The 23149-nt window shown below is 40.2% G+C and overlaps 1 protein-coding gene across 1 annotated transcript in view; it reads left to right on the top strand.

The window, feature by feature from the left end:
* Window positions 1-6: 6 nt before the first annotated feature.
* Window positions 7-23149, top strand: part of SPATA6 (spermatogenesis associated 6) — a 1891174-nt gene continuing 1868031 nt past the window's right edge. The window contains exon 1 of the mRNA XM_044085978.1: window positions 7-124. Coding sequence (XP_043941913.1) covers window positions 77-124 — 48 coding nt within the window. The 5' untranslated portion in view covers window positions 7-76. The remainder of the gene's footprint in view (window positions 125-23149) is intronic.

The raw sequence follows: 23149 nt of genomic DNA, 5'->3' as shown, positions 1-23149 counted from the left end.
GCACTAAAGTTTGCATGGACATCCCCAAAAGGGATTAACATTTTAAACACCGCTCTGTTAGAAAATAGAATACTAAATGCCTAAAAAATCGCTCAAATTAACTGTTTCCTTAACCATCCACTCCGTAAGTAGAATTCATTTTTGAATCGTTTTTTTTTTTGGCATGCATCCAGTGTTTTAATGCAGTTATTTGCAAGTTGGGTCAATTTTATAACAGTGTCACGGCTAAATACTGCATATACCATGAACTGTGATGTTACAGATGTTGTCTACACCTCCGATTTCTTTTAAATTAATCTACACTCGCTGAACTTTTCTTAAAACAGAGTTCTTGAGAGCACACTTTGTTTAAATCTTGTGTGACAGCTATCTGTTAGATGTTATAAGTACATTCGTCATTATGCATGCTTATTACTTCTAATCAATTTTTCTCCTAATTCTGAAACTTTGGACTGTAGCATATAATTGTACATCCGGAGCTGTCTATCTGGGTGTGGGGGTTGGGTCAGTATCCCGGAAGCAACCGTTGGTACTATGCTTCAGATATGCCCAGCAAAACAAAATAAGCAAATCAGGAGGCAGCAGGCGGAGTTTGAATCTTCCCTCGGATTAGCTGTGTATCAGAAACAACAGAAGAGTGTCAGAAATCTCCTTTCACAACAATTTTGCTATTATTTTGATTACCATCATTTTGAACTTGGTTTATGCTCTAAGGTCTTTAAAAAAAACTTAATGTATATACTAGTAATGCTGTTTAAAACTCTGTAGAGAGAAAATATTGTTTAACTTGCAGGCACTCTCTTGAGTTAAAAAAGTTGAATCCCAAAAGGGTCCACCGTCAAATACAGTGATGGCGGATATTTTCCCCAGAGTAATAACCAGGCATAATTAATGAGATGCCTCGGTGGTGCAGCAGTAGCGTTGTCGCCTTACAGCAATAGGTTCTCCCGTTCGATTCTCGGCTGGAGCGCTTTCTGTGTGGAGTTTGCATGCCCTCCTCGTGGCCGAGTGGCATTCGAAAGACATGCGTGAATGGGTGTGCCTTCGTTGAAGGTTGGGCGTCGAGCTCGCACCTCGGCACCGTAAAATCTACTGCTAGTCATTAGCAGACCGAAGTTTCTCTGTGGCGATCCCTAAGTGGGAAAAGCCGAAAGAAGAACAGACAATTAATGAGATGCCTAAATGCCAGAACAAACCAAAAAAGTTCTGATAACTTGGATGTAGGACGCCAGTTGGCTCCAATTTAGAAACAAAACTTGTCTGCACAAAAAGTCTTGAGTATGTCTTCTGTTCATTTTTAGTCCTTAGATTAGGAACCATTAAGTCTTTAGATCAGGAACCAATCTTTGTCCCAAAAAATCTGTTGCTTTGTGGACCTTGTCCTGCCCCCCCCCCCAACTTTCTGCCTCGGAATATCTCAGATGTACCCTTTTGCATGACTATCAGCTGTTAAATACCTTTATACTGTTACTTACTGTGTTTAGTATCACTCTAGCATTTGTGTGTCATCTGACTAATGTATACTAATATACCTAAATCAATCAATTGTTCTTTACGCAATACGTGCAAAGGATAAGTGGAAAATTGTTTAATTTGTTGTAGTTTTTTTCTTCACTTTGGACCTTTTCTCACTGAGCCTCCACTGAGAATGGTCCACAACCTAGTTAGACCACCAGTCATCAAAACACGCATGCATAAATAAATAAATAACCAAACTTCAGCATTGTGTATTGCTGTTTATATACTTGGCATTGTTGTAGAAATAAGCCTGTTGTGTTTAATACTGTTGTAGAAAACAAAGTTAGTACCTTGCCCATCTTTCTGCATTGCACTGCTGCAGGCTTTATGATGTGTTGTGCATACATATGCCATTGGTTGTGATGCTGGCAGTGCATTGGCAGTGTGTTGCGCTACATTATGTGCCACTGCAAACTTGGCAGCAAAGTACGTGACAACCTTTTTATATTTCAACACGCAGGGCAGGCATTTTTTGATTTAGTTGCCGTGAAAAGGTTTTAATCTTATAAGCAAACTTTCAGGGGGAATTAGATATACTTGGCAAGGCAAAATGGCTGTAGTATATCTGAATGGTTTGGTTATAGCACGGATTTGACTAAGTTTCACTAGGCTACCAAACTCTGTGGGTTTTGGTTCTGCAGCTCGCTTCACTGGTTGATAAAGCTGTCTTATTGTTTAACAAGGATTCATTTTTATTTACATAATGTAACTCATTATATTAAGTCCTACAAGTTGCAAAACGCTTCATGTCATAAGGAAGAAAAATTAAAATCTATTAAATCGGTTTCTGAGGATCACCTATCCGCTCATGATTGACAGTGGAGTTTTATGGTGTCAAGTTGCCAGCCCGGCAGCCAACCTTCCACAGAAGGCACACGCACACTCACTCCTAGGGCCAATTTAGAGTGTCCAGTCCACCTACAGCATGTCTTTGGGATATGGGAGGAAACTGGAGCACCCGGAGGAAACCCACACTACCACGGGGAGGACATGCAGACTCTGCATCGAAGGCACCCCAACCGAGGATCGAACCAGAGAACCTCTTGCTGTGAGGTGGTAATGCTAATTGCTGCACCACTCACTGTGAATATATATTTAGTATTGTCTTGTTCTTTTATTTAAAATAAAATATATTTAAACCTTTCATTGTGGCTGATCTGTGTGGAGATATTTAAGTTTTGAGAGTACTTGCATATTTATTTTGTGGCACCATGTGGACCACTCCTAATAGCCTTGCTGCTGTTCAAACTACCATTTGTATTAATATTAATATTACACAGTAAAATTGGACACCCTTTGTTAAGGGCCCTAAAGTAGATGATAAGGAATGACTGGTGTCAGCGGTAACTACTTTATAGTCTGGGCAGAAGGGGGCATAGCTAGTAAACCTGTGTCAGCCTTTCCCAGGGGTGTGTGTGTAAATCAAACCTCAAAGAGTATGTATGTCAGCTACTTGGGCAGGGACATGAAGCACTGGTTGGACCAAGTGGGTGCTGGAGGTCGTGGCTTGGTCACTCAGCTGAGATCTCAACTCTATAGCTGTGCCAGTGAGGAGTCTTATTGGGGATCTGGAGAAAGAGGGAGAAACCTGCCCTGGACTGACTGTGGTCTGTGTGTGCTCCCAAGGGAAATTGCACCTGGTGCAGAGAGCTGCATCTGGAAATACTGTGTATGTACCTGCTATCCTGTCAGTGAACATCCCCCCACAGGTGCCAGTGGTGAGGATTGAGGCTCCCTGATTACTGGCCCACAGGTGGGATATCAACGTCACATATTGGTTGACAGTGGTGGGTTGTCACAGGCAGCACGTCCAATGAGGCTTTGAAGGCATCTGTTTCGGATGTTCAGGGGGGAATCCCTGTTGATTGTTTCCGAAGGGTCAAGGGGGGGGGTTCCGCAGAGTCTTCTTAGGGAAGAAGTTCCTACTACGGTTGTCGAATGCCATCCTGGGTCAGAGCCTTCTCAGTTTTCTAGGGCAGATGTTCCCTTAAAAGACAAGCAGAAAACTAAACATGTTTCTTCTACTTCTACGGATCCACAAAGTGAGTGGCAGACCTTTAATTAGGGGATATTTAATGTTTTACTGTCATTAAGGCCACCTCAAGGGATTTTGGTTCCTGCTTCTCCTTGGTCCTGTTCTCCACTTAAAAGGCCCAGAAAACTGAATTCTTCTGAGAAAGAGTTGGATTCTGATGAAGAATCCCTTCCTTATTCTACTCAGATTCCTTCTCCTTTGGACTATTCGTCAGAGGAATCTAATATTTCTGATACTCCTTCTGTGGAAATTTCCTTTGGGGACACAGTCTGTAGGATGATGGATTTTTTTTAAGTGGGATTGTACTCAGGTGTCTGATATCTATAAGAGGTACTGTGAGTTACAAAGGATGGAATCTCCTAAACCTGCGGCCATTCCTCCTGTTTTGGCTGCTTTACTGGATGTTTTTTCCAGTGCCTGTAAAGCGCATTATTCTCTGCGCCCTGCTGCCATGAAGCTGGATAAGTTTTATAGGGTGCTTGAGGATTGTTCCTTTTTGTTCATATGTCCTGCTGCTGACTCCTCTGTGGTGTCTGTAGCTTCTGACAAGCCATCTCAGTTGCTTCCTTGTCCAAGTTACTGCCTTCCGACAAGGACAGCAGAACCATGGACAGGCTGGGTAAGAAGGTTTATACTTCTGCAACCCTAGCTTTTAGGGCAGTTAATTATCAGACCCATATATTTAGGTATGTGTTGTCTCTTCTTTCTCATTATTTTAAGCTTTTTTTTTTTTATCTTCCAGACTCTTTAGAGTAAATCTTATGCTCTTTCCTTGCTAGGGACTTCCTCTTAAGTAGTTTGTCATTCTGTCAAATGTAGTTATGATGCAGTAGATGCCTCTTCTAGGGCTGCTGCTTTTGGCTGAGTAATGAGGAGGTATTCTTGGCTTAGGCTTCAACCTTTACCTGATGATATTAAGGGTAAGTTGATGGATGCTCCTCTGGATAATAAACTTTTGTTTGGGGAAGCGGCTGCTGGTTTTTTTAAGTCTCTTTAGGACAAAGGGAATGCCTTGCAGGAACTTAAATGTGTGTTTGTTTCTCCTCTGCCTAAATTTCAGAGAAACTTCCCTTCTAAGCCAGTCTTTGTTCGTAAGCAGTCTCGCCCTTCTGCTAAAGGTAAAAAGGGTGGTAAACAGGCTCCTCTCTAAGGCCACTCAGACTGAAGGGATTCAGGAGCCTTTCTTTCCTGAGAAACCAGGTGCTGTCTGACTATCTGCCTTTTTCTCTTCCTGTTTGACTTCAAATCACTCAGGATTCTTGGGTTCTGTTAATCGTTCATCTGGGGTACTTCATGATGTGGATATCTTGTCCTCCTTTTATGGGCATTCCTCAGCCTCCTCTGGAGCAACTTCATTTTTTCCCAGAGTTTCTTCAAGATCTCATGTCACAGGGTACTATTCAAGAGGTGCCTGTGTCCCAAAGGGGGAAGGGGTTTTATTCAAGAGTGCTTCTAGTGCCCAGAAATGAGGGTACCTGGAGACTGATTCTAGACCTGTCTCATCTAAACACTTTTCTGAAGATGCCTTCCTTTCAGATGTTGTCCCTTCAAACTCTCTTTCTTCTCTTGCTGGTGTCTCTGGATCTCAAGGATGCTTATCTCCATATTGCGATCCCTCCTCTTTTCAGGAAGTTTTTGCATTTCTCTTTTGTTTCCTGGCATTTTCAGTTCAATGCTTTGCTCTTTGGCCTTTCTACTGTCCTTAGGGTGTTCACCAAATGCCTCTCTCCTGTGATTGTTTTTTGCAGGCTTCAAGGGATTCAAATATTTCCTTACTTGGATGACCTGCTGATTCAGGCATCCTCTCTGGCTATCCTTTTGCAAAATCTTCATTTTTGCCATTTCTCTTCTTCAGCGCCTGGTGTTCACAATAAACTTCAAAAAGTTTTCTCCGACTCCTTCTCAGTATCATGTCTTTCTGGGTTACAGGATTGAGACAGTGCCAATGCTGGCATCCTTGCCTCCTCCAAAGGCCTTAACTGTCATTTCTTACTTTCAAAACTCTTCTTCCCCTGGCCTGCATTAGAGCTAGGGACTTTCTGAGAGCTCTGAGTTTCATGGCTTCCACCATTCTGATGCTCCCTTTGGTCAAACTCCACATGAGGACGTTCCAGTGGTTTCTGAAGGCAGTGTGGCTTCAACATGCACATCCTCTAGACTTTACAGTTCCTCTTTTTCCTTGTCTCAAAAAAGAACTTCTCTGGTGGATTCAGCAGTTGTCTCTGAATCCAGGGCTCCTTTTTAAGCCCTCTCTTCCCTCTCAGGATCTGTTCACAAACACTTCAGATGTGGGATGGGGAGCAACTTTTGGCTCCCTGAAGGTTCAGGGAGTGTCATTGCCTCATCAGCAGAAAGAGCACATCAGCGTCAAAAAGATGAGAGCCTTTCATTCTCTTTTCTGTCCGGGGGCTCTCAGGGTATTCACAGACAATACCACAGTTATGTGGTATATCAACAAATGGGAGGGGGGGGGTCAAGATCTTACCTTCTTTGCCTGTTGGCACTTTTGTATGGGATCTGGCTGTCAAGTATCAAGTGACTGTTCTGGCAGTTTATATCCCTTCAGATCAGAACACTGTGGCAGACACACTGAGCAGGTCCCTCACTCAGTCCCACGAATGGATGCTTCACAGGGATGTGTTTCTGGACATTCTTCACCAGTGGGGTACTCCTCAAGTAAATCTCTTTGCCTCCCCCTGAACAATCAGCTTCCTCTGTTTTATGCCAGAGTCATTGGTCCTCTGGTGTGGAAAGTGGATGCCCTCTCATTTTCTTGGAAAGGGATATTTCTTTATGCATTCCCTCCCCTTCCTCAAGTCCTGTTCAAGATTCAACAGGATGCTCTCAAAATCTTGATGATGACTCCCTTTTGGTTGTGACAGCACTGGTTCCCTCTACTTCTGCATCTAGCCAAGGCCAGTCATCACAAGCTACCTCACAGGGTGTATTTACTCACACAAGACAAGGGATCTCTCATCCATCCCCACCTAGCGTCATCTGACACTGTGGGTGATAGGGTTTTGATTCCTCAGACACCTTTTTTTCTGAGGACGTGCTGCAGGTCCTGCAGGAGGCCAGGAAGCATACTAAGAGGAAATCCTACTTATCTAAATGGAAGAGGTTTTCTATTTAGTGTCTGTCTCATAACCAGGACCCACTTACTGTGGATGTTCCTTTGGTTCTCTCTTATTTGTGTGAGTTGCTCATTGCTGGTTTGGCTTATTCTTCTATTAAGGTCCACTTATCAGCTCTTTCTGTTTGTCTGCCTTTAACTCTTCCTTTAGCCTCTAGATTTGAGGCTAAGCAACTTCTTAAAGGTGTCTTTAATATTAGACCTCTCTGGGAGCCTGTTCTTCCTCCCCCCTGAAATCTTGATTTTGCTCTGGAGAAATTGACCAGGCTCCATTTGAGCCTGCTGTTTCAGCTTCCTTGCAACTTGGAAGACGGTGCTTTTGTTAGCTCTTACTTCTGCCAGATGGGTGTCTGAGTTGCAAGCCCTTATGGCTTGTCCGCTTTTTTGATATTCCATGAGGACAGGGTGTCCAATGTGTACTAATCCTTTTATGCCTAAGATGGTTAATGAGTTGTCACTTAATCAGTCTGTTAATTTGCCTACTTTATTCCCCTCGCCGCAGTCTGACATTGAGAGGGTGCTGCATACTTTGGACATGCATAGACAGCAGGTCAGATTTTATTTGGATAAGACTAAAGCTATCAGAAAATCTGATCAATTTTTTTTCCTTTCATCCTAGGTCTTTAGGATTAGCTGTTTCCAAGAAACTATTAATACTTGGATTTCAAAGGCTATTTCTTTTTGTTACACTTTTCATGGCAAGAACATTCCTTTTTCTGTAAAGCCTCATTCTACTAGAGCAGTGGCATTTTTGGTGCTTTTTTCAAGGGCTTAGACACTAATTCTATTCTTGCAGCAGTTACCTGGACTTCTGTGCATACCTTTACCAAAGACTACAAAGTTGCATGGTATCTTCAGAGCTAGAGCTGGTTTTGCTAATGCCATTCTTCATGGCTTCTTAGAGGACTGTGCTTCTTGCTCCCAAGTTTCTTTTTGAGCTTTGGCACCCTCCCATAAGTAATGAATACTGCAGTGGTGAATATAAGGACATACAGTAGTACAGTTGTACAAAATCTTACCATAACACTAGATGCCCTTGCCTTCACTGCTGCAGTATTCACTCCCTCCCTCCATCCCCCTAGTCTTTTTCCTTCTTAGATGTGCAGGTTGTCTTTGGTTTTCCTTGGACTGATGTTCCTACTGGGGCAATCAGTTCTGAGAATGATACGCTTGAACATCACCTTTATGCCTTATGCTACGTGAGAAGCCTTTGGGTGACATTCAGTGTACCTTAAAGCAATGGTAGGCTTTGGTAGACTGTCCTGACGTCAGTCATCCATGGCAGGGAATCCCTTACGTGATGAATACACTTATGTGATTTTACACAATGGTACTTTCTACCGTGACTATTTCTGTGTTTTTTGTGCATGTGTAGTACAACTAGGGTACATCATTGTTAGAAAGTGACAATTTTAGATGTATGTTTTACATATGTTGTTTATTGGATTTCATTTGTAATGTGTATGGAATATTTCAACTATGATTTACTGTAAGCATAATGTGTACAGAATCAGTTTGATTTTATTTACCTTATTAAAGTAAGATTTACACTTGCTTGTAAAGCATAGAATGTTTATTTTTTTAATTTACTTGTTTGCCATGAGTTCTGAGAAAGTAGTTTCTGTTTCTTGTTATATGGAGCAGACCTGGCTTGGTGAGAATGAGTGATAGAAGCTTAAATTTTAACTGTTGTTGAACAACATTTGCTCCACCAAGTATACCCGTTTCCTTATTTATTGTAAAAAGAAAGAAAAAAAAAAGATCTTATCTGTAGGTTCATAGATAAGTATTAGGGAAGTTGCCCTTGCAAGCCATTTTAAGCCTAGCCAATTTCCCTTTTTGTGCTCCAAATAACTTATCCCCTTTGGTTATAGATTGGCCTTACCCATCCCATGGTTTATAATATATGTATTACCTCGAATGAGAATAACTGGGATCATACCACAGGTAATTTGAGGAGACCCATGCACGGGATAAAGCATTTAGGTGCTGCCTCTTTCCACTAGTAGTATAGTTTCCCATCTATAGATCTAAGTTGCTTTTGAACATTGGCAGGGATGAACTTTGTTCTATGTGGGTGGGTAGTCTGTTCCACAGCAGCAGAATCCTGTGTAAGACATACCTCTCCCTCTAAACCGTCCTATTGATGATGCAAAATAGGTTTAGATCCTTATACTGAGTATTTTTAATGCCATTTGACTCGCTGAGATGTAATAATTCCATCTGTAATGGGTTGGAGAATGCCTTGTATGCCAGACACAGTTCACCTCTTAGCAGTGTGTAGGATATCGAGTGAGTCAGTTGTTGCATGTGTCATGCATTCTAGTATTTGCTACCACTTTTGTCAGAAAGACGTTTCCAGACGTGCATCATTTTTTATATGCATATTATGCTTGTTTCTTCCCTGAATTTTTCACTACATTTTTTTTCAAACTGTGTTCTTTTTCTTCTGCACTCTTCTATATGACAGACACCTGCATTCTACAGAATCATTTGAGATACTGTTTTTTTAAGTTACTTCTCTGCTTTCTTGTTTCAGTATATGTTAATTTTGTCTGCTGTCCCATGTTTATAGCGCAGACTTTATTTTCAATGTAATCCTCTCACCTGCTTTTATACTATCCTTGTTATTAAGAAGTTTTCCAGAATGAAACTCATTATTCCAAATGAGGTGCCTTCCACCTTTCTGTTTAGAGAAATAATGACATCTAATTTTACGGTGGTGAACTTTCCTTCTTTGCTGGTTTCTTACACTGCTTGCGTACCTTTAGATATAGTTCCTCACAATTTGTTGCTTTTGATCCCTCCACCCCAGCTTGTGTGTTCTTTCCTGAGATTTTTGCTTTCCACATGTATTAACTAAACCCTAAAAGTAGACTCAATATGGTGTCAATAACATGTTCATAGAAAATAAATTCTCTAATAGAAGAGACTTGATCAAGATAACATTAAAATTTATTTTTACCTTGGAAGTGCACTGAGTACTTTTGTAGTAGTCAGACTGAGAGGACCTCCCGCCGTACAAGTGTGGCATGTACCCCCTCAAAAATGAACACTTTGTTTTCAGATGTACTGTTTCAGAGCCACTGAGTTCATTGGTTATGGTATAATGATTAAAGTCCTGCATCATTGAACAACTGTTACATTGCCTGCAATAAATAACTTTGCAGCCAGTGGATAAATGGGGAATGGCAAGCCTTTGTATTGGACTTTGCCTTCTTTCTGTGATATACAATGAGGTCATACAACCTTTAGAGAAGATTGCAGATTCTGATTAAATGGTTCTTTGATGTAGTGGATCTCGATGGACTGTAATACCTGGAAATACAACTGCACTTAGTGCAGATTCCCAATAATATTCATTTTGTTCTAGTGGATTGTCATAATTGTATCCTGTGAGTTCAGCATCAGCTATTTCAAAACATGATCATCATAGGACTTCTGCAGAATTTGGAATGTGTCAGTAAAATAGTATATGTGTTATCTCTTTTAATAGCATACATGTACTCCCTAAAAGTCATGAACTTTTTTCATAGTCAGCACAGAGTAATTTGTATAATTTACAAGCTGTTACATAACCCACTTTTGACTCTGATTGCAATTACTACAACCATTGCATGGAAGCATAATTTTCTTTTTAAATTAGCTGTTTTATTTTTGTATTTTCTCTAGGATAGTTTTTTTATCAGATGTTCTTTTGAAGCCTGTCCAACAATTTTCAGGAAATGTATTTTACCTGGTAATGTATTTATTGGTGGTTACTTGCCTAACAGCATAACTAAAATATGTCAAATGGAGAGCAGCACTTTAATTATTTTATATCAGCATTAAAGTCATTTTTGTTTATGTTCTGGGTACTTTTCCGTTATCGGGGCAACACTGTTAACACGATCGTTCATCTGTAATCCAGTTTGTTAGCATGTTTGTTAACCACTTGTCTGTACAAATTATTTATTGCAATAATTTATTTGTTTATTTGTAAAAAATAGAAGTTATTTTAAATCGTACACACATCTCGTTAACAGATGTGTTAAGGTCCTAGATTACAGCTGAACGATCACGTTTAAAATACTGCCTCGCTAAGTTACAAGGACAGAAAGTAGAAAAATAAAGAAATACTTCCAATTCAGATAACAGGCCTTTTTTTTTAATTTTGCTATACACACCACATTACTTGGCATGAAATGAACTATCTCCCTTTACAGTGTTGTATTCACATGTAGTCCATGCAGTTCTCAAGTGGAGAAACTTGAACACATACTCATGATGAATATATTTCATCAGAGGGATTGTACTTCTTTTGGCATGAAATGACGTTAGAAATGCAGGGAAATGGCTATGCATGTTTGCCTTGAAGTGCTTACAACACAGAAGTTGTTAAGATGCGACTTGGAATTGAAGTAATTATGTTAACCCTTCGTAAAATAAAATATTAGTACATCCCAACAGCAGTCATTTCCGTTGTCAGTGATGCCTTGCTAAATCAGTGGCTGATGCTTTAAAAAGGAAACACTTTAATACTACTCATTTGTTTTTTTTTTTTGTTTTGATTTTTTTAATATTCTGTTATTTGGCAATTTTTTCAACTATTCTGTTATCGGGCAAACAGTGTAGATGCAGCTGCTGAGCTGCAAATCCACTGTCAAACCATTTATTTTTGATGTTAATGTTACCAGGCGTGTGTCAGATCATTACATGGATAATATTTAAAAAAATAAGCTGTAACCACTACATTTTACACACACCTGTTAAGATTAAAATCAAACATACACAGTTGGATACTGGATTCGAGCTCAGCAACCACATTAACAGTATTGCCCTGATAACGGAAAAGTACCATGTACTGTATGGCAGTCAGATGTAGAGCATACCGTATATAGTGTGTGTAGTACCTCTAGATAGCTAGACAGATTTAATAGGCTTCATTGGTAACATCTGTCAGAAATAGCACTACAAACCAGCAATGTACATGACTTGCTTGGATTTAGGAGCATATGAGAAATGACCAATGATGCCTTAGACTTTGGTAGTGCCAGCCACACCCAAGTGAGCCACACTGCATTGCTGGAATGCAAAGCTGTAACTACTGACATACCAGGATTTTCTAGACTTCAGTCTCAGTCCTAATGCCTTAAAATGTGACCTTGCTAAATGTGAATGTTTCTAGTCTATAAATGAAGCTCTCAGAATAGGTGTCTGAGGTGGGTATGCAACTAGCCTTGAGCAGTGTTCTGCCATCATCAGGAATGATACCACATTATGAACAAAAGAAGATTGATCTCAGCAATTGGCTTAGATTCTGGTGTCACTCTAAGAGGGTATAAATATATATATATATATATATATATATATATATATATATATATATATATATATATATATATATATATATATATAAACTACTTTGATTGGGAAGGCCTGCATCTTTTCCTCCAAGACTTCTGTAAACTGTTTACCCCCATAGTGCCTTTCTTTGTTATACAAAGTTAGTCTTCTAACGCTTCCAACACGACTAAACATAATTAGGAAAACATTAAGGTATTAGAAGCCTTAACAAAAAAATTCCACACCCTTCAATCACTACTTACTCTGGAAAATGTAGATATGTGCATTTTCACAGAAGCCTGGTTCAAGAACATCAGTGGAGGACTTCAAAGCCTATCATTTGTACAGGCCCACTGCACAAGAAATAGGCACTAAAAGCAAAAGTGTGCATATTCTTAAATTAAATCTCTAACTTACTTAAACTTTTTTTATCACACCATAGCTGACTAACTACAGGACCCCACCATCCCAATGTCCCCCTCTGCCCATGCATCCTATCTGCTTAACCTTTATGGAGTCCCTGTGTTTAAGCCAAACTCCATTCTGCTAGGAGACTTAAACTATCCCACCAGCACCCGGAAGACTTATACATTCTCAAACGTATGCCCAGAGATTTCTGGACTTCATCAATACAGACTGCCTTGACCAATTCGTCCATATCCCATCCAGGGGAGATAAAATCCTGGACTTGTTCCATACCAACATGGGACAGCTGTGCTCCCTGCCTTTTGTAACATCCTCCCTAGTCAAGTCAGACCACAAGTCACTCACATTTACTTTATGGCTGAAGCCAGAAGCATCTTCCAGTATGTCAGTTTTCAGAAAGTTTGCAAAGGCCTAGCTACTAAAACTGAGTTGATGACCTGACCAAAGTCAGAAGCCCCTTGAACCTCAACAATCTCGCTACTAATGTGCAGTTCTGTATTGCCAAGTTATGTGCACATGCTAATAGTTGCATAGATGCTACTGTCCCCCTCAGAAATAAATACAACACTAAAGTCAAAAGTAGACAGGCTCTGTAATAAAAGAAAAAAATGATTGCATGCAAAAGTAAGTCTAACTCTCAAGAAGCCAAAAACACTCTTTTTAAACTAGAGATAGGACTCTAGATCTTGATCAAATCAACCAAAGCACGATATGAGTATACAAATAGACACCGAGGGGAAAGATAACAATAAAGCTTTCTTTAACTGTGTTAGAAATCTCAAACAATACCCAGCAATGCTCAGATCTAATAGTAGATGATATCACATACTTGGACCTAGAGGACACATAGCCAACACACTAGCAGACAAATTAATTAGCAGCTAAGTTCTCATGGCACTATCTAAGGTCAAGAGCACTATATCTCTGGAGCCACATATCCTACCAGAACTTCTCCTGGCTAGCCTGAAACTTGAATTGTCAAGACACCTCTACAGGCTGTTCAACATTACCCTCGAAGCAAGCTTTGTGCAGGATGAATGGAGTACAGGAACTGTTTTGTACAAAGTTGGGGCTACAACAGATCCAGGTAATTACACAGCCATAAGCCTGACCAGCCTCATCCCCAAGGCTATGGAAAGGCTCATTATGGAACTAATAAACAGGGTTATAGGTGACCTACAGATTCTTGACCCAACACAGTTCACAGCGTGGTTGACTTCAGAAAAGTTACTGAAGCAATGGATGAGGGCAAATCAGTGTGGAATGCCTGTCTAGCCCTTAAAAAGGTGTCCGAAACCATCCCACACTTGAGCTTCGTATATCAACTCTCTCAGCTAAAAGTTAACCCCTTTGTAATGTATTGGATAGCAAACTGGCTTCCAGACAGAACACAGTAAGTAAGGGTGAGTGGCATTACCCCCTCCAAAAGACCTGTCATTAGTGGAGTGCTCCAAGGTTCTGTCCTTGAGCGAATTCTCTTTGGAATTTAGTTCTTGGAGTTCAAAACTAATGTTAAGGGATTATGGCTGACCAAGACTGAATGTAAACTTGGTGCCATCATAAACTCCATAGTGGACACCAGTATCCTACAAGAGGATCTGTCATAAACAAATGGTGCCAAAACCTCATACTGTAACTTAATGAAATGATTTATAATCATATACTTTGGCACATTGACAACAATCCCCCATCTGAAAATGTATTGCATAGTTTAAGATCTGGTAACCTATACTGACAGTGAACTGTCTTTTGATCACCACATATCCACTGTTGTAAGTAAGTCCTTTTCATTGTATAGCTTATATCTAAGGGTATGGTGTCCAGATCCAGGTTTGTAATTGTTCTTTTCTGCTCTTCACACATTAGGTTAATCATTGAGTATAGTGCCCCTTTTGGTATGTATCTGTCCTAACATTTATCACAGGTGGAATGACCACACGCTTCCTCACTAAAAATGTCAAAGGGCCTAAATCTTAAAAACTACACAGACTGAAAGCCTTGTCTCTCTTTTTAGTATCATATAAGCTACTAAAAGTTAACCTCTGCCTAGTGTATGAGCCTTATCAGATCCTGTTCTGTCAGACCTGTTACATATTTGGAAGTCCAGTGGTATCAGAAATACCTGCTCAAGAGACCTCGGTTTCTTTCTCAAGATCAACAGAACATGCTGAAGGGATAGGTATGTATCACAGAAAATACCATTTCTATGGAGCCGTCTTCCCCTCCATATAAAGCAGAGTACTTCTTACTCTATTCAACTGCGGTGGTGGTGTTACGTTAGCATTGTCGCCTCACAGTAAGACGTTGTCCTGTTCGATTCTCAGCTAGAGCGTCTTCCGTGTGGAGGCATGCGTAAATGGCCGTACCTTCGTTGAAGGTTGTGCGTCAGGGCCGGCAACTCGGCACGTAAAAATCTACTGCCAATCATTAGCAGACCAGAGTTCCGCTGTGGCGACCTCTAACCGGGAAAAGCCGAAAGACACACACACTTGTCTTACTTTATTCAAATGTAACTTGGATGAATGGATGAGTAACTACAAACTCACTCCTGGTTTTAGCACCAGTGGCCTTCATGGATAGGGGAAACAAGTAAGTACCACATCACATACATGTTCAGCCTATTTCATATTGTTACATATTATGAAATATAAAGGCTAATAATTACTATGGGAATGCAGGGCTAGGCTTCTTAAGATCATGACAGATCGCTAGAGTAGGAAGTACCTGTGCACCTTTTGGAGAACCTGGTTCTAAAATATATTAATGATTGAAAAAAATGACAGGTATGTTGCACAGTACCATCCAAGATTTTGTAATTAGCTTCCTTTAACAGTTGCAAATCAATCATCAACTTCCCTCAGATTAATCATGATGTGTATGCTATGTAAAAATATTAACATGGGGTTATGGCAGTCTGGTAGGTTATAAGCTTTACAGTTTTAAGCCTATGAACCTATGTGAACTGAGTTTCTTGCTGGCTCTAAAGATATTCTTGAGGTGAAAAGAGGTATCAAAATCAACAGCAAAATGGCTAAGCAAGCCTTAATCCAAACTGTAAAACTAAACAAGAACAACAAAATGGTGAATTGTATGGAAAGTTCACTAAAACAGAACTAAAGCTTTCTGTCACTTCTGCCTTTATTCAGTCTGTTAAAAAAATAGCCTGTTTTAACAAATGGGTAGTTAAGTCAGATAGACTGAAGACTTTGAAACCAAAACAGCAATTAAATAAAAACACAGGTATTGAAATTTTACTTTAGTGCTTTCGTCCAAGTTAACAGGGCTTCATCAGAAAATCATATAATCCACTGAATATCATTTTAAAACATTTTCATTCATCACTTGACTTTAAACGTAATCTAAATTAAAAGACTTACTGCCATTACATCAGTTTCATTGTAACACACAAATTTACAATTAATTAAAAAGACTGTGCTTGTGTGAATCTCACATTTTTTTTCACAGAATTTACTTTATACTTTTGGATATTAATTTATGTTTTATACCTAGACAGTAAATTACATGAGTATTAATATAAATTGGGGCTTGGAATACAGTGTCAGCTACTCATCATCCATTTTACGCCCCTACTTTTTTATGCATCACTTCAGTTTGATAAAGATCATCAACAGCCAGTGTCATTTGACATATTTTGACAAGGTGCATCAGTCTCTTCAGAATATATCTGATTATTCTTTCATGTGTTCATTTAGCAGCATGCCAACTTTTTCACCTACAGGTAGCAATATGTGCACAGGGTAATATAAGCTACATCTCTAGAATTACAAAAGGCATATGAATTGGCATCAGATTTCGTTGTTAATGGATGTGTAATTATAATATTTTTTATATGTTGTATGCACTATGAAAACTACTTATCTGTTTGCTATTTTTTATATTTTAGTATAGTCCTGCTACCCTAGCCTCATGTTGCTATTAATGTTCATCATGCCCACTGCTTCAGTATCATTTTGAGTTATCTGCCATGGAAACACTCTACTGACCAGCTTTCAAAAGCTCATTCTCCCCTCCCTCCTTCCCTCTCTCTATCTCTCTCTCTCATTCTCTTCACATGACAGCTGATTGTCAGAGCATTACCCAAGAGGGGAAGCCTTCAGCTGTGACAGAAAGGGTGTCTTCAGTCTATTTCTACCATCTTCTGTCTTTTGGCTTTTCCCGGTTAGGGGTTGCCACAGCGAAATTCCGGTCCGCTAATGATTGGCAGTGGATTTTTTACATGCCGAGTTGCCAGCCCTGACGCACAACCTTCAACGAAGGTACCCCCATTCACGCATGTCTCCACACAGAAGACACTCTAGCTGAGAATCGAACAGGACGTCTTACTGTGAGGCGACAACCAGCACCACCACCGCAGTTCAGTCTATTTCTACCATCTAAAGAAGAAAATCCTGACTCTTTGCAGGATCCAGTGCTGATTTTCCCACCTTTTGTTCAGATAAGCCCCATTTGAGGACCCCTCTCATTTTATTCTTAGATTTATTATTGTTTCTCTAATTTTATGTTCATTTAAAATGTGTGTTTATTTTAATATTTTATGCTTGTCAGTGTGTTTAATTCCTGTGGGGATTTCTGTTTGTAGCAGTGTATGCTTATCTTATGTCTTTGACTAACACTTGTTTTTGCTGTTTCTGGGGAAACTTTCACTATTTCCCTCAGAAGTGCAGTGTGTCTTTGTGCTGTTAAGACACTAGAGGCCTGTCTTTACTGTTGTTACTCTACTTTATTTTCATCTTTTTACAGGAAAATGTTGCAAAACTTGGTATTTTTCAGTTTTTTACATTATTTACTATATGTGTGACTCTGTTCTATGTTTTTTAACATTAGATTGTGATTTTTACCATGAATGAAGTTAGTTGAATGTACTGCTGAGGCTTTACTCTCTCTGCCATGAAAATATAGTTTAAATTACTATTAAACATTATTTTATGGCAGATTAATGTGGTTAAAGTGTGTTTAGCTAAATTTGTAACAGTGGTTTGGTAAATTGGTTGCTCTGGTGTTTGGGCTTCGCGTACTGAAAATTCTTTATTTTCTATCAGTTGTAAAAGAATTCTGAATACATTTCAAGCTATTTTTTTTTTTTTTTGAGATAATAGCACAGTTTGGCAGAGTCTAGTTGTGTGGGAACACATTTAAGTGCTTCTTGTGATACATTATTCGGTACTGTCCTTTTATTATTTAGGCTGGTGTTATCTCCCCTGACCTGAAGGATCCAAACAGTGGTACCCCCCATCAAATCTGTTTGCACCTAAAAAGAAAAAAATATATATATGTATATATACCTTCAGCCTATGGTCAGTGATTCTGTTGGGACCACTGCCTGGCCCGAAGACCACTTACCTTTTATCCCATCTCCCTCTGGTGTAGCTTTGCTGGCCTGTATGGAACAGGGGTTAGACACATCCTCTAGGGTTGTTCCAGTATTTAGCACAGGTATGGGATAGCCAAACCCTTTAGGTGTAGGAGTAGTCCGGGGTAAGAGACCCCTTGCCAGACATAATACTTTTTCCCCAGGTATTTTATCCACTATTGACATTCACAAGGAAAAGAAACAGAAGCATCATCATAATCAGATTGTAGCAGTTTACAAGGCTGATGTGATTTCCATGGCTACGAGTGCTCTGTAGACAACACTGACTCCAGTTGTGAACCTGAGCTTAAGTCCAAACAAGTGTTCACTTTTCCTCAGATGATTGCTAGATTTAGTGGTTTCTTTGTTTGGGAACAGTTGGGAACTACCCCAGAGCTAGGTATAGTGTATGACTTGAGGAGGAGATGCCTAATTCTGTGGCTGTCCCCCCACTCTTACTGGCTTTGGAAGATGTTTATAAAGTGGCCTGCAGGACACCATTAGCTACTGCAGCAGTCCCTAAAAAGGTTCTGAGGAAATAGATGGTGTCCTCTGATGTCTCGAGTCTCTCTTGTCATTTGACTTCAGACCCAGATGCGGTTTTCCCACTGCCTACTCAGATAAAAAAGTCCTTGGCTTCATATAATCTAATGGCCCTTGATACAGAGGGAAAATTAGTTAGATCTTCTGGGCAAAAGGATGCCTTTTTCTAGTAGTCTAGCCTTTTAAAATGTTAAATTATCAAGGCTATATGTGGAAATTTATTTTACAGTGTGGTTACAAGTTAGTTTGGATGATTTTGCTGCATCCTTACCTGCAGAGCAAAAGTCTTCTATGCTGAAATTGTTTCTAATTTGACTCTGATTTTGAAACATGCTTTGAGAGATGTGCTTGAATGTGCAGCTATAGTCTTGTGAAATGCTGCTTTCTGTTGTATTAAGACAATATGCTTGGTTATGTAATTAGAACTTCTCTGATGATTTAAAAGCTGAAAGTGTGAATTCACCTTTATGTTCTGAATTGGTGTTTGGGCCCTCTGTTACACAGATTCTCAAATAGTAGGATGATAGAAGCAAGTTAATACATGGCGTATCTAGGATGTTTCATGTATCCAGTGTCTCTCCAAACAAGGAGTCTTCCTTCAAGGGACAGAACAAACAAAAATCCATGCCAAACAAAAGTCGGGGATCTAAATAGAAATGGTAATAGGATAACTTATAATTTTTTGAAGCAAAATAAGATGGATTCCTTTGCAGAGGATGGATCAAACCCCTGCATAAGAAATGACTATGCTGAGTCACAGAGCAACCATCCCCCGCCCCTCCTTCTCTTCCTCCTTCCCCCAGGCTCCCTCTCAACCATGCAGCCGGGCCACAAATATTTTCAAACAAATGGGATCTCAGAGTAATTCAGAGAGGAAACAGTTGTCAGTGGATAGAAAATCCTCCCCCTTTCAGGGGAATTCTTCCACACCCACCAGATCAGACAGAACTGTTTCCTCCAGTGCTCCATGACATGGTAGAACCCCTGCCTGCGATAAACAGTAGTAAAAGATCTTCCTTCAGAATCTTTTTTTATTGTCAAAATAGAATCACTCCTGGGGACCCATCCTAGATTTGTCCTTTCTAAATGCCTTTGTTTGTTTGTGTCTTTTGGCTTTTCCCGGTTAGGGGTCGCCACAGCGGAACTCCGGTCCGCTAATGATTGGCAGTAGAGTTTTACGTGCTGGCTTGCCGGGCCTAACGCACAACCTTCAACGAAGGAACACCCATTCACGCATGTCGCCACACAGAAGACGCTCTAACTGAGAATCGAACAGGCAACGTCTAACTGTGAGGCGACAACACTACCGCAGCACCACCACCGCGGTAGTAAAAGTTCAAAATGCTGGCCTTCCAGCTGGTCCTAGCATTGCTTCCAGACCACTGTTTCATGGTGGCTGTAGATGTCAAGGATGCTTGTCATATTCCTGTTGCTCCCAATTTCAGGAAATTTTGTAGACTTGTTGTGTCTGGCTTACATTATCAGTTTTCTGCATTACTCTTTGGGTTATCTACTGCACCTCAAGTGTTTACAAAGTGTCTGACCTCAGTGGTTGCCTGTTGCAGAACTCTAGGCATTCACATTTTTCCTTATTTAGATAACTTGCTGATTTGTGCAGATTCTGTATTCAGGTGCTTGGAGCCCTTAGACAAGGTTGCATACCTCGTTTCCCACACGAGTTTCAAATTTGAACTTTCAAAAGTCCTTCCTGACAGCCTCTCAACAAATTGTTTTCTTGGGGTGTTAGATGAACATAGTAAACAGGATGGCCTTCCTGCCAGAAGACAAAGTTCTGACTTATCAAGACATTTTCCTGGATTTCTCTCCTTTAGACATGGCCTCAGTTAGAGAGTTCCTCAAAATTCTAGGCCTCATAGGATCAGTGATCTTCATGATACCACCAGCCAGACTACACATGAGAAAAATTAAATGGTACTTAAAGAATTGTTGCACCCAGCACCTTCACCTCTTGGATTTCTAGTACCAGAACAGGGATTTGTGTAACAGGAACTACAGTGGTGGAGGTATCAACTGTCTCTGAGTCCAGCACTCCCTTTTCTCTTCAGACCTTAGTCCAGTTAATCTAGATGGACTCTTCAGATTTTGCATGGGGAGCAGTTTATAGCTGTATACTAGGCTAATGACCACTGCAGCTTTTATAAGCCTAGCTATGCAACCCAAATGAATCCCATGAGTTATTACGCCTTAGAGGTTATTTTAAGAAGTGTATGTTGATTAGGGCATGCTTCAATGTGTCCATCAGAGGCATATGTTTCAGACCAGGGATGAATTTTCCATTTCCTAACCACTGGTCCAGATTGTGCTTGAATAGGGTTAGGGAAGGGGTCTGTTTCACATGAATGAGAAGCCTATTCCAGAAAATGGTGATTCTCTGAGATGTCCCTCCAACATGTCCTATTTAAGTCACAGGCAAAGTCTAAATCCTAAGATCTTTGTTTTGCACATCTGTCAGAACTGGATAGAAGAATGCATTGTATTCTAGGTGTAAGTCACCTCTCAGCAATTTGTAGGAAACATTACAGAGATAGGGCTTTGAGACGATTTGCATAGGATATTGTGTTTATGCCCTGTATTCTTTTTGTGAGGAACCTCTTCTCTGTGGACATTACAGTTGTTGCTTGCACCTGGTCAGATACCTACAGAAAGGGGCGTTATACTCAGTCATGGGTCTGATGATGAGTACAGTGGCACGATGACTTCCCTGGACATAGATGCCGTGCCCTTACTTATAAGTTGAGTGATTTAGAATGATTTTCTTACAGCCTTAGATACATGTTGTTCGAAAGCCAGGTTACTATCTATACAAGTCTCCAAATCCCTGAATACTGTGTCTACTTTTAAAGGTGTTTTTTCAATGAGGTGGTTTCCCCTGTGTGACTGATTGGACAAAAGGTACTTGTCTGCATTTCTAGACATTGAGTTTTAAGCCATGGTTTTGACACTAGCCATTGTGTGTGTGTCTGTAGGAGTTCAAATAAAAGTTTGTGGGTTCTCAGGACATGCCAAGGCATATAAATATAAAAGAAGAGTTAGCAGTGATTTATGGCTTAAAAGTTCTTTACCACTTTTGGACTTCAGGTCCTGCTGTTGTTGTCACAAGCAACACTAGTATGAAATGGTACCTGATCAAGCAAGGGGGGTACAAGGTCATACCCTCTTTACCGGTTGGTAATGATGGCCTGGGAGCTGGCATTCTCTAACTCTTCAGGCCTTGTACATTCTGTCAGAGTTAAAACATAGTGGTAGACAGACTAAGCAGATTGTGAACAGAACCAAGTTCCATGCTGAGGTCTTCCAGAACTTGATCCAGGTGTGAGGAACAACCGAATTAGCTCTGTTTGCCTCCTTTCAAATCAGACAACTGAAAAAATTCCATTAAAGACATCCTTGCAGCCTTGCTTGGAAGACAGATGCTCAAATATTCCCATGGTTGAGAATTTTCCTGTGTGCATTCCACCCTTTCCACTGATTCCCAAGGTACTTTTAAAGATTCAGAAAGAATTACCAAAGGTCATTGTGGTAAGCAATCCCCTTTTGGTCCACACAAAGTTGGTTCTCCTTTTTAATGGAATTGACCCAGGGCAGTTGCCACAAGCTTTTTCACAGACTGGATCTGCTCACACAGCAGTAGAGGCAAATGATAATGCCAGCTTAGAGCAATTGCAACTGACAGCCTGGAAAATTCTGTTTTTATAACTTTTAGGCACTTGTTCCATGAGGATGTGCAGCAGGTGTTTAAGGAGGTAGGAAACCTTGCAACTGAAAATCTTGCATTTATAAGTGGACAAGGTTTTCTAGGTGGTGCCTAACCAGTAGCAGAGGTCTCAAAAGTGTTTTGACCCCTGTAGCTTTGAAATATTTGTGTGAGTTACTTTAGAGATGGTTTGTCATATGTTCCCATCAAAGTGCATCTTCCGGTCATCTCAGCATGTTTGTCCATGGATCCCCCTCTTTCAACTCTTTTTTTGAGATCAAATAGTTTATGAAATGAGTGTTGCACATGAGAACCCTCCAATGAAAGCAAATTCCCCCTCCCTGGGATCTCTTTCTACAAATATTTGACCTTACCTACTTTCAAACCTGCTTATCAGGCTGATTTATGATTCATTACTTGGAAAACTGTTTTACGCATTGCTCTGACATCTGCAAGGTGAGTCTGAGTTGCAAGCTCACATGGTAGGCCAACCCTATCTGATATTGCACAAGAACAGGGTTGTGTTATGTACTAATTCATCATTTATGCCTAAAGTTGTTTCTGAATTTACCTTGAATCAAGCTATCAATCTCCCAGTGTTTTGCTTTGATTCAAAACACAAGGGAGAAAACATTCTACATATCTTGTGCACAGGCAGCTCAGGTGCTACCTTGACAGAACAAATCCTTTTAGGAATGTCAGAAGTGTGTCTCCTATATGGGGGCTAAGAAAGGTCAACCTCTCTCTAAGCAAACTATTGCATGGTGGTTGTCCTCTGATAATGTTTTCTGTTACTCCCAGCATGGTAAGTCTGTTCCAGTTAAGGTTAAGGCTTACTTGGTTAGGACATTATCCTCATTGATGGCATATTGACAAGAGTTGGATCCTATAAGCATTCTAGAGGCAGCAACCTGGTCCTCTCTTCATACCTTTACAAAGCACTACAAACTCTAGATTCCTTTTCAAGGTCTAGAGCAGGCTCTGCTATGACCATTTTCCAGGGACTCCTGGATCTTTATCCTTCCACCTTCCAAGTAAGATAAACTTTGGGAATCTACCCAAAATGCTACTGAGACAGTTGGA

The sequence above is a fragment of the Protopterus annectens genome, chromosome 10.part0 (assembly GCF_019279795.1).
Source record: "Protopterus annectens isolate FY-2018-M chromosome 10.part0, PAN1.0, whole genome shotgun sequence".
Lineage (NCBI taxonomy): Eukaryota > Metazoa > Chordata > Ceratodontiformes > Protopteridae > Protopterus > Protopterus annectens.
The sequence above is the reverse complement of the archived record's forward strand: the minus strand, read 5'-3'. Positions and strand labels throughout refer to the sequence as shown.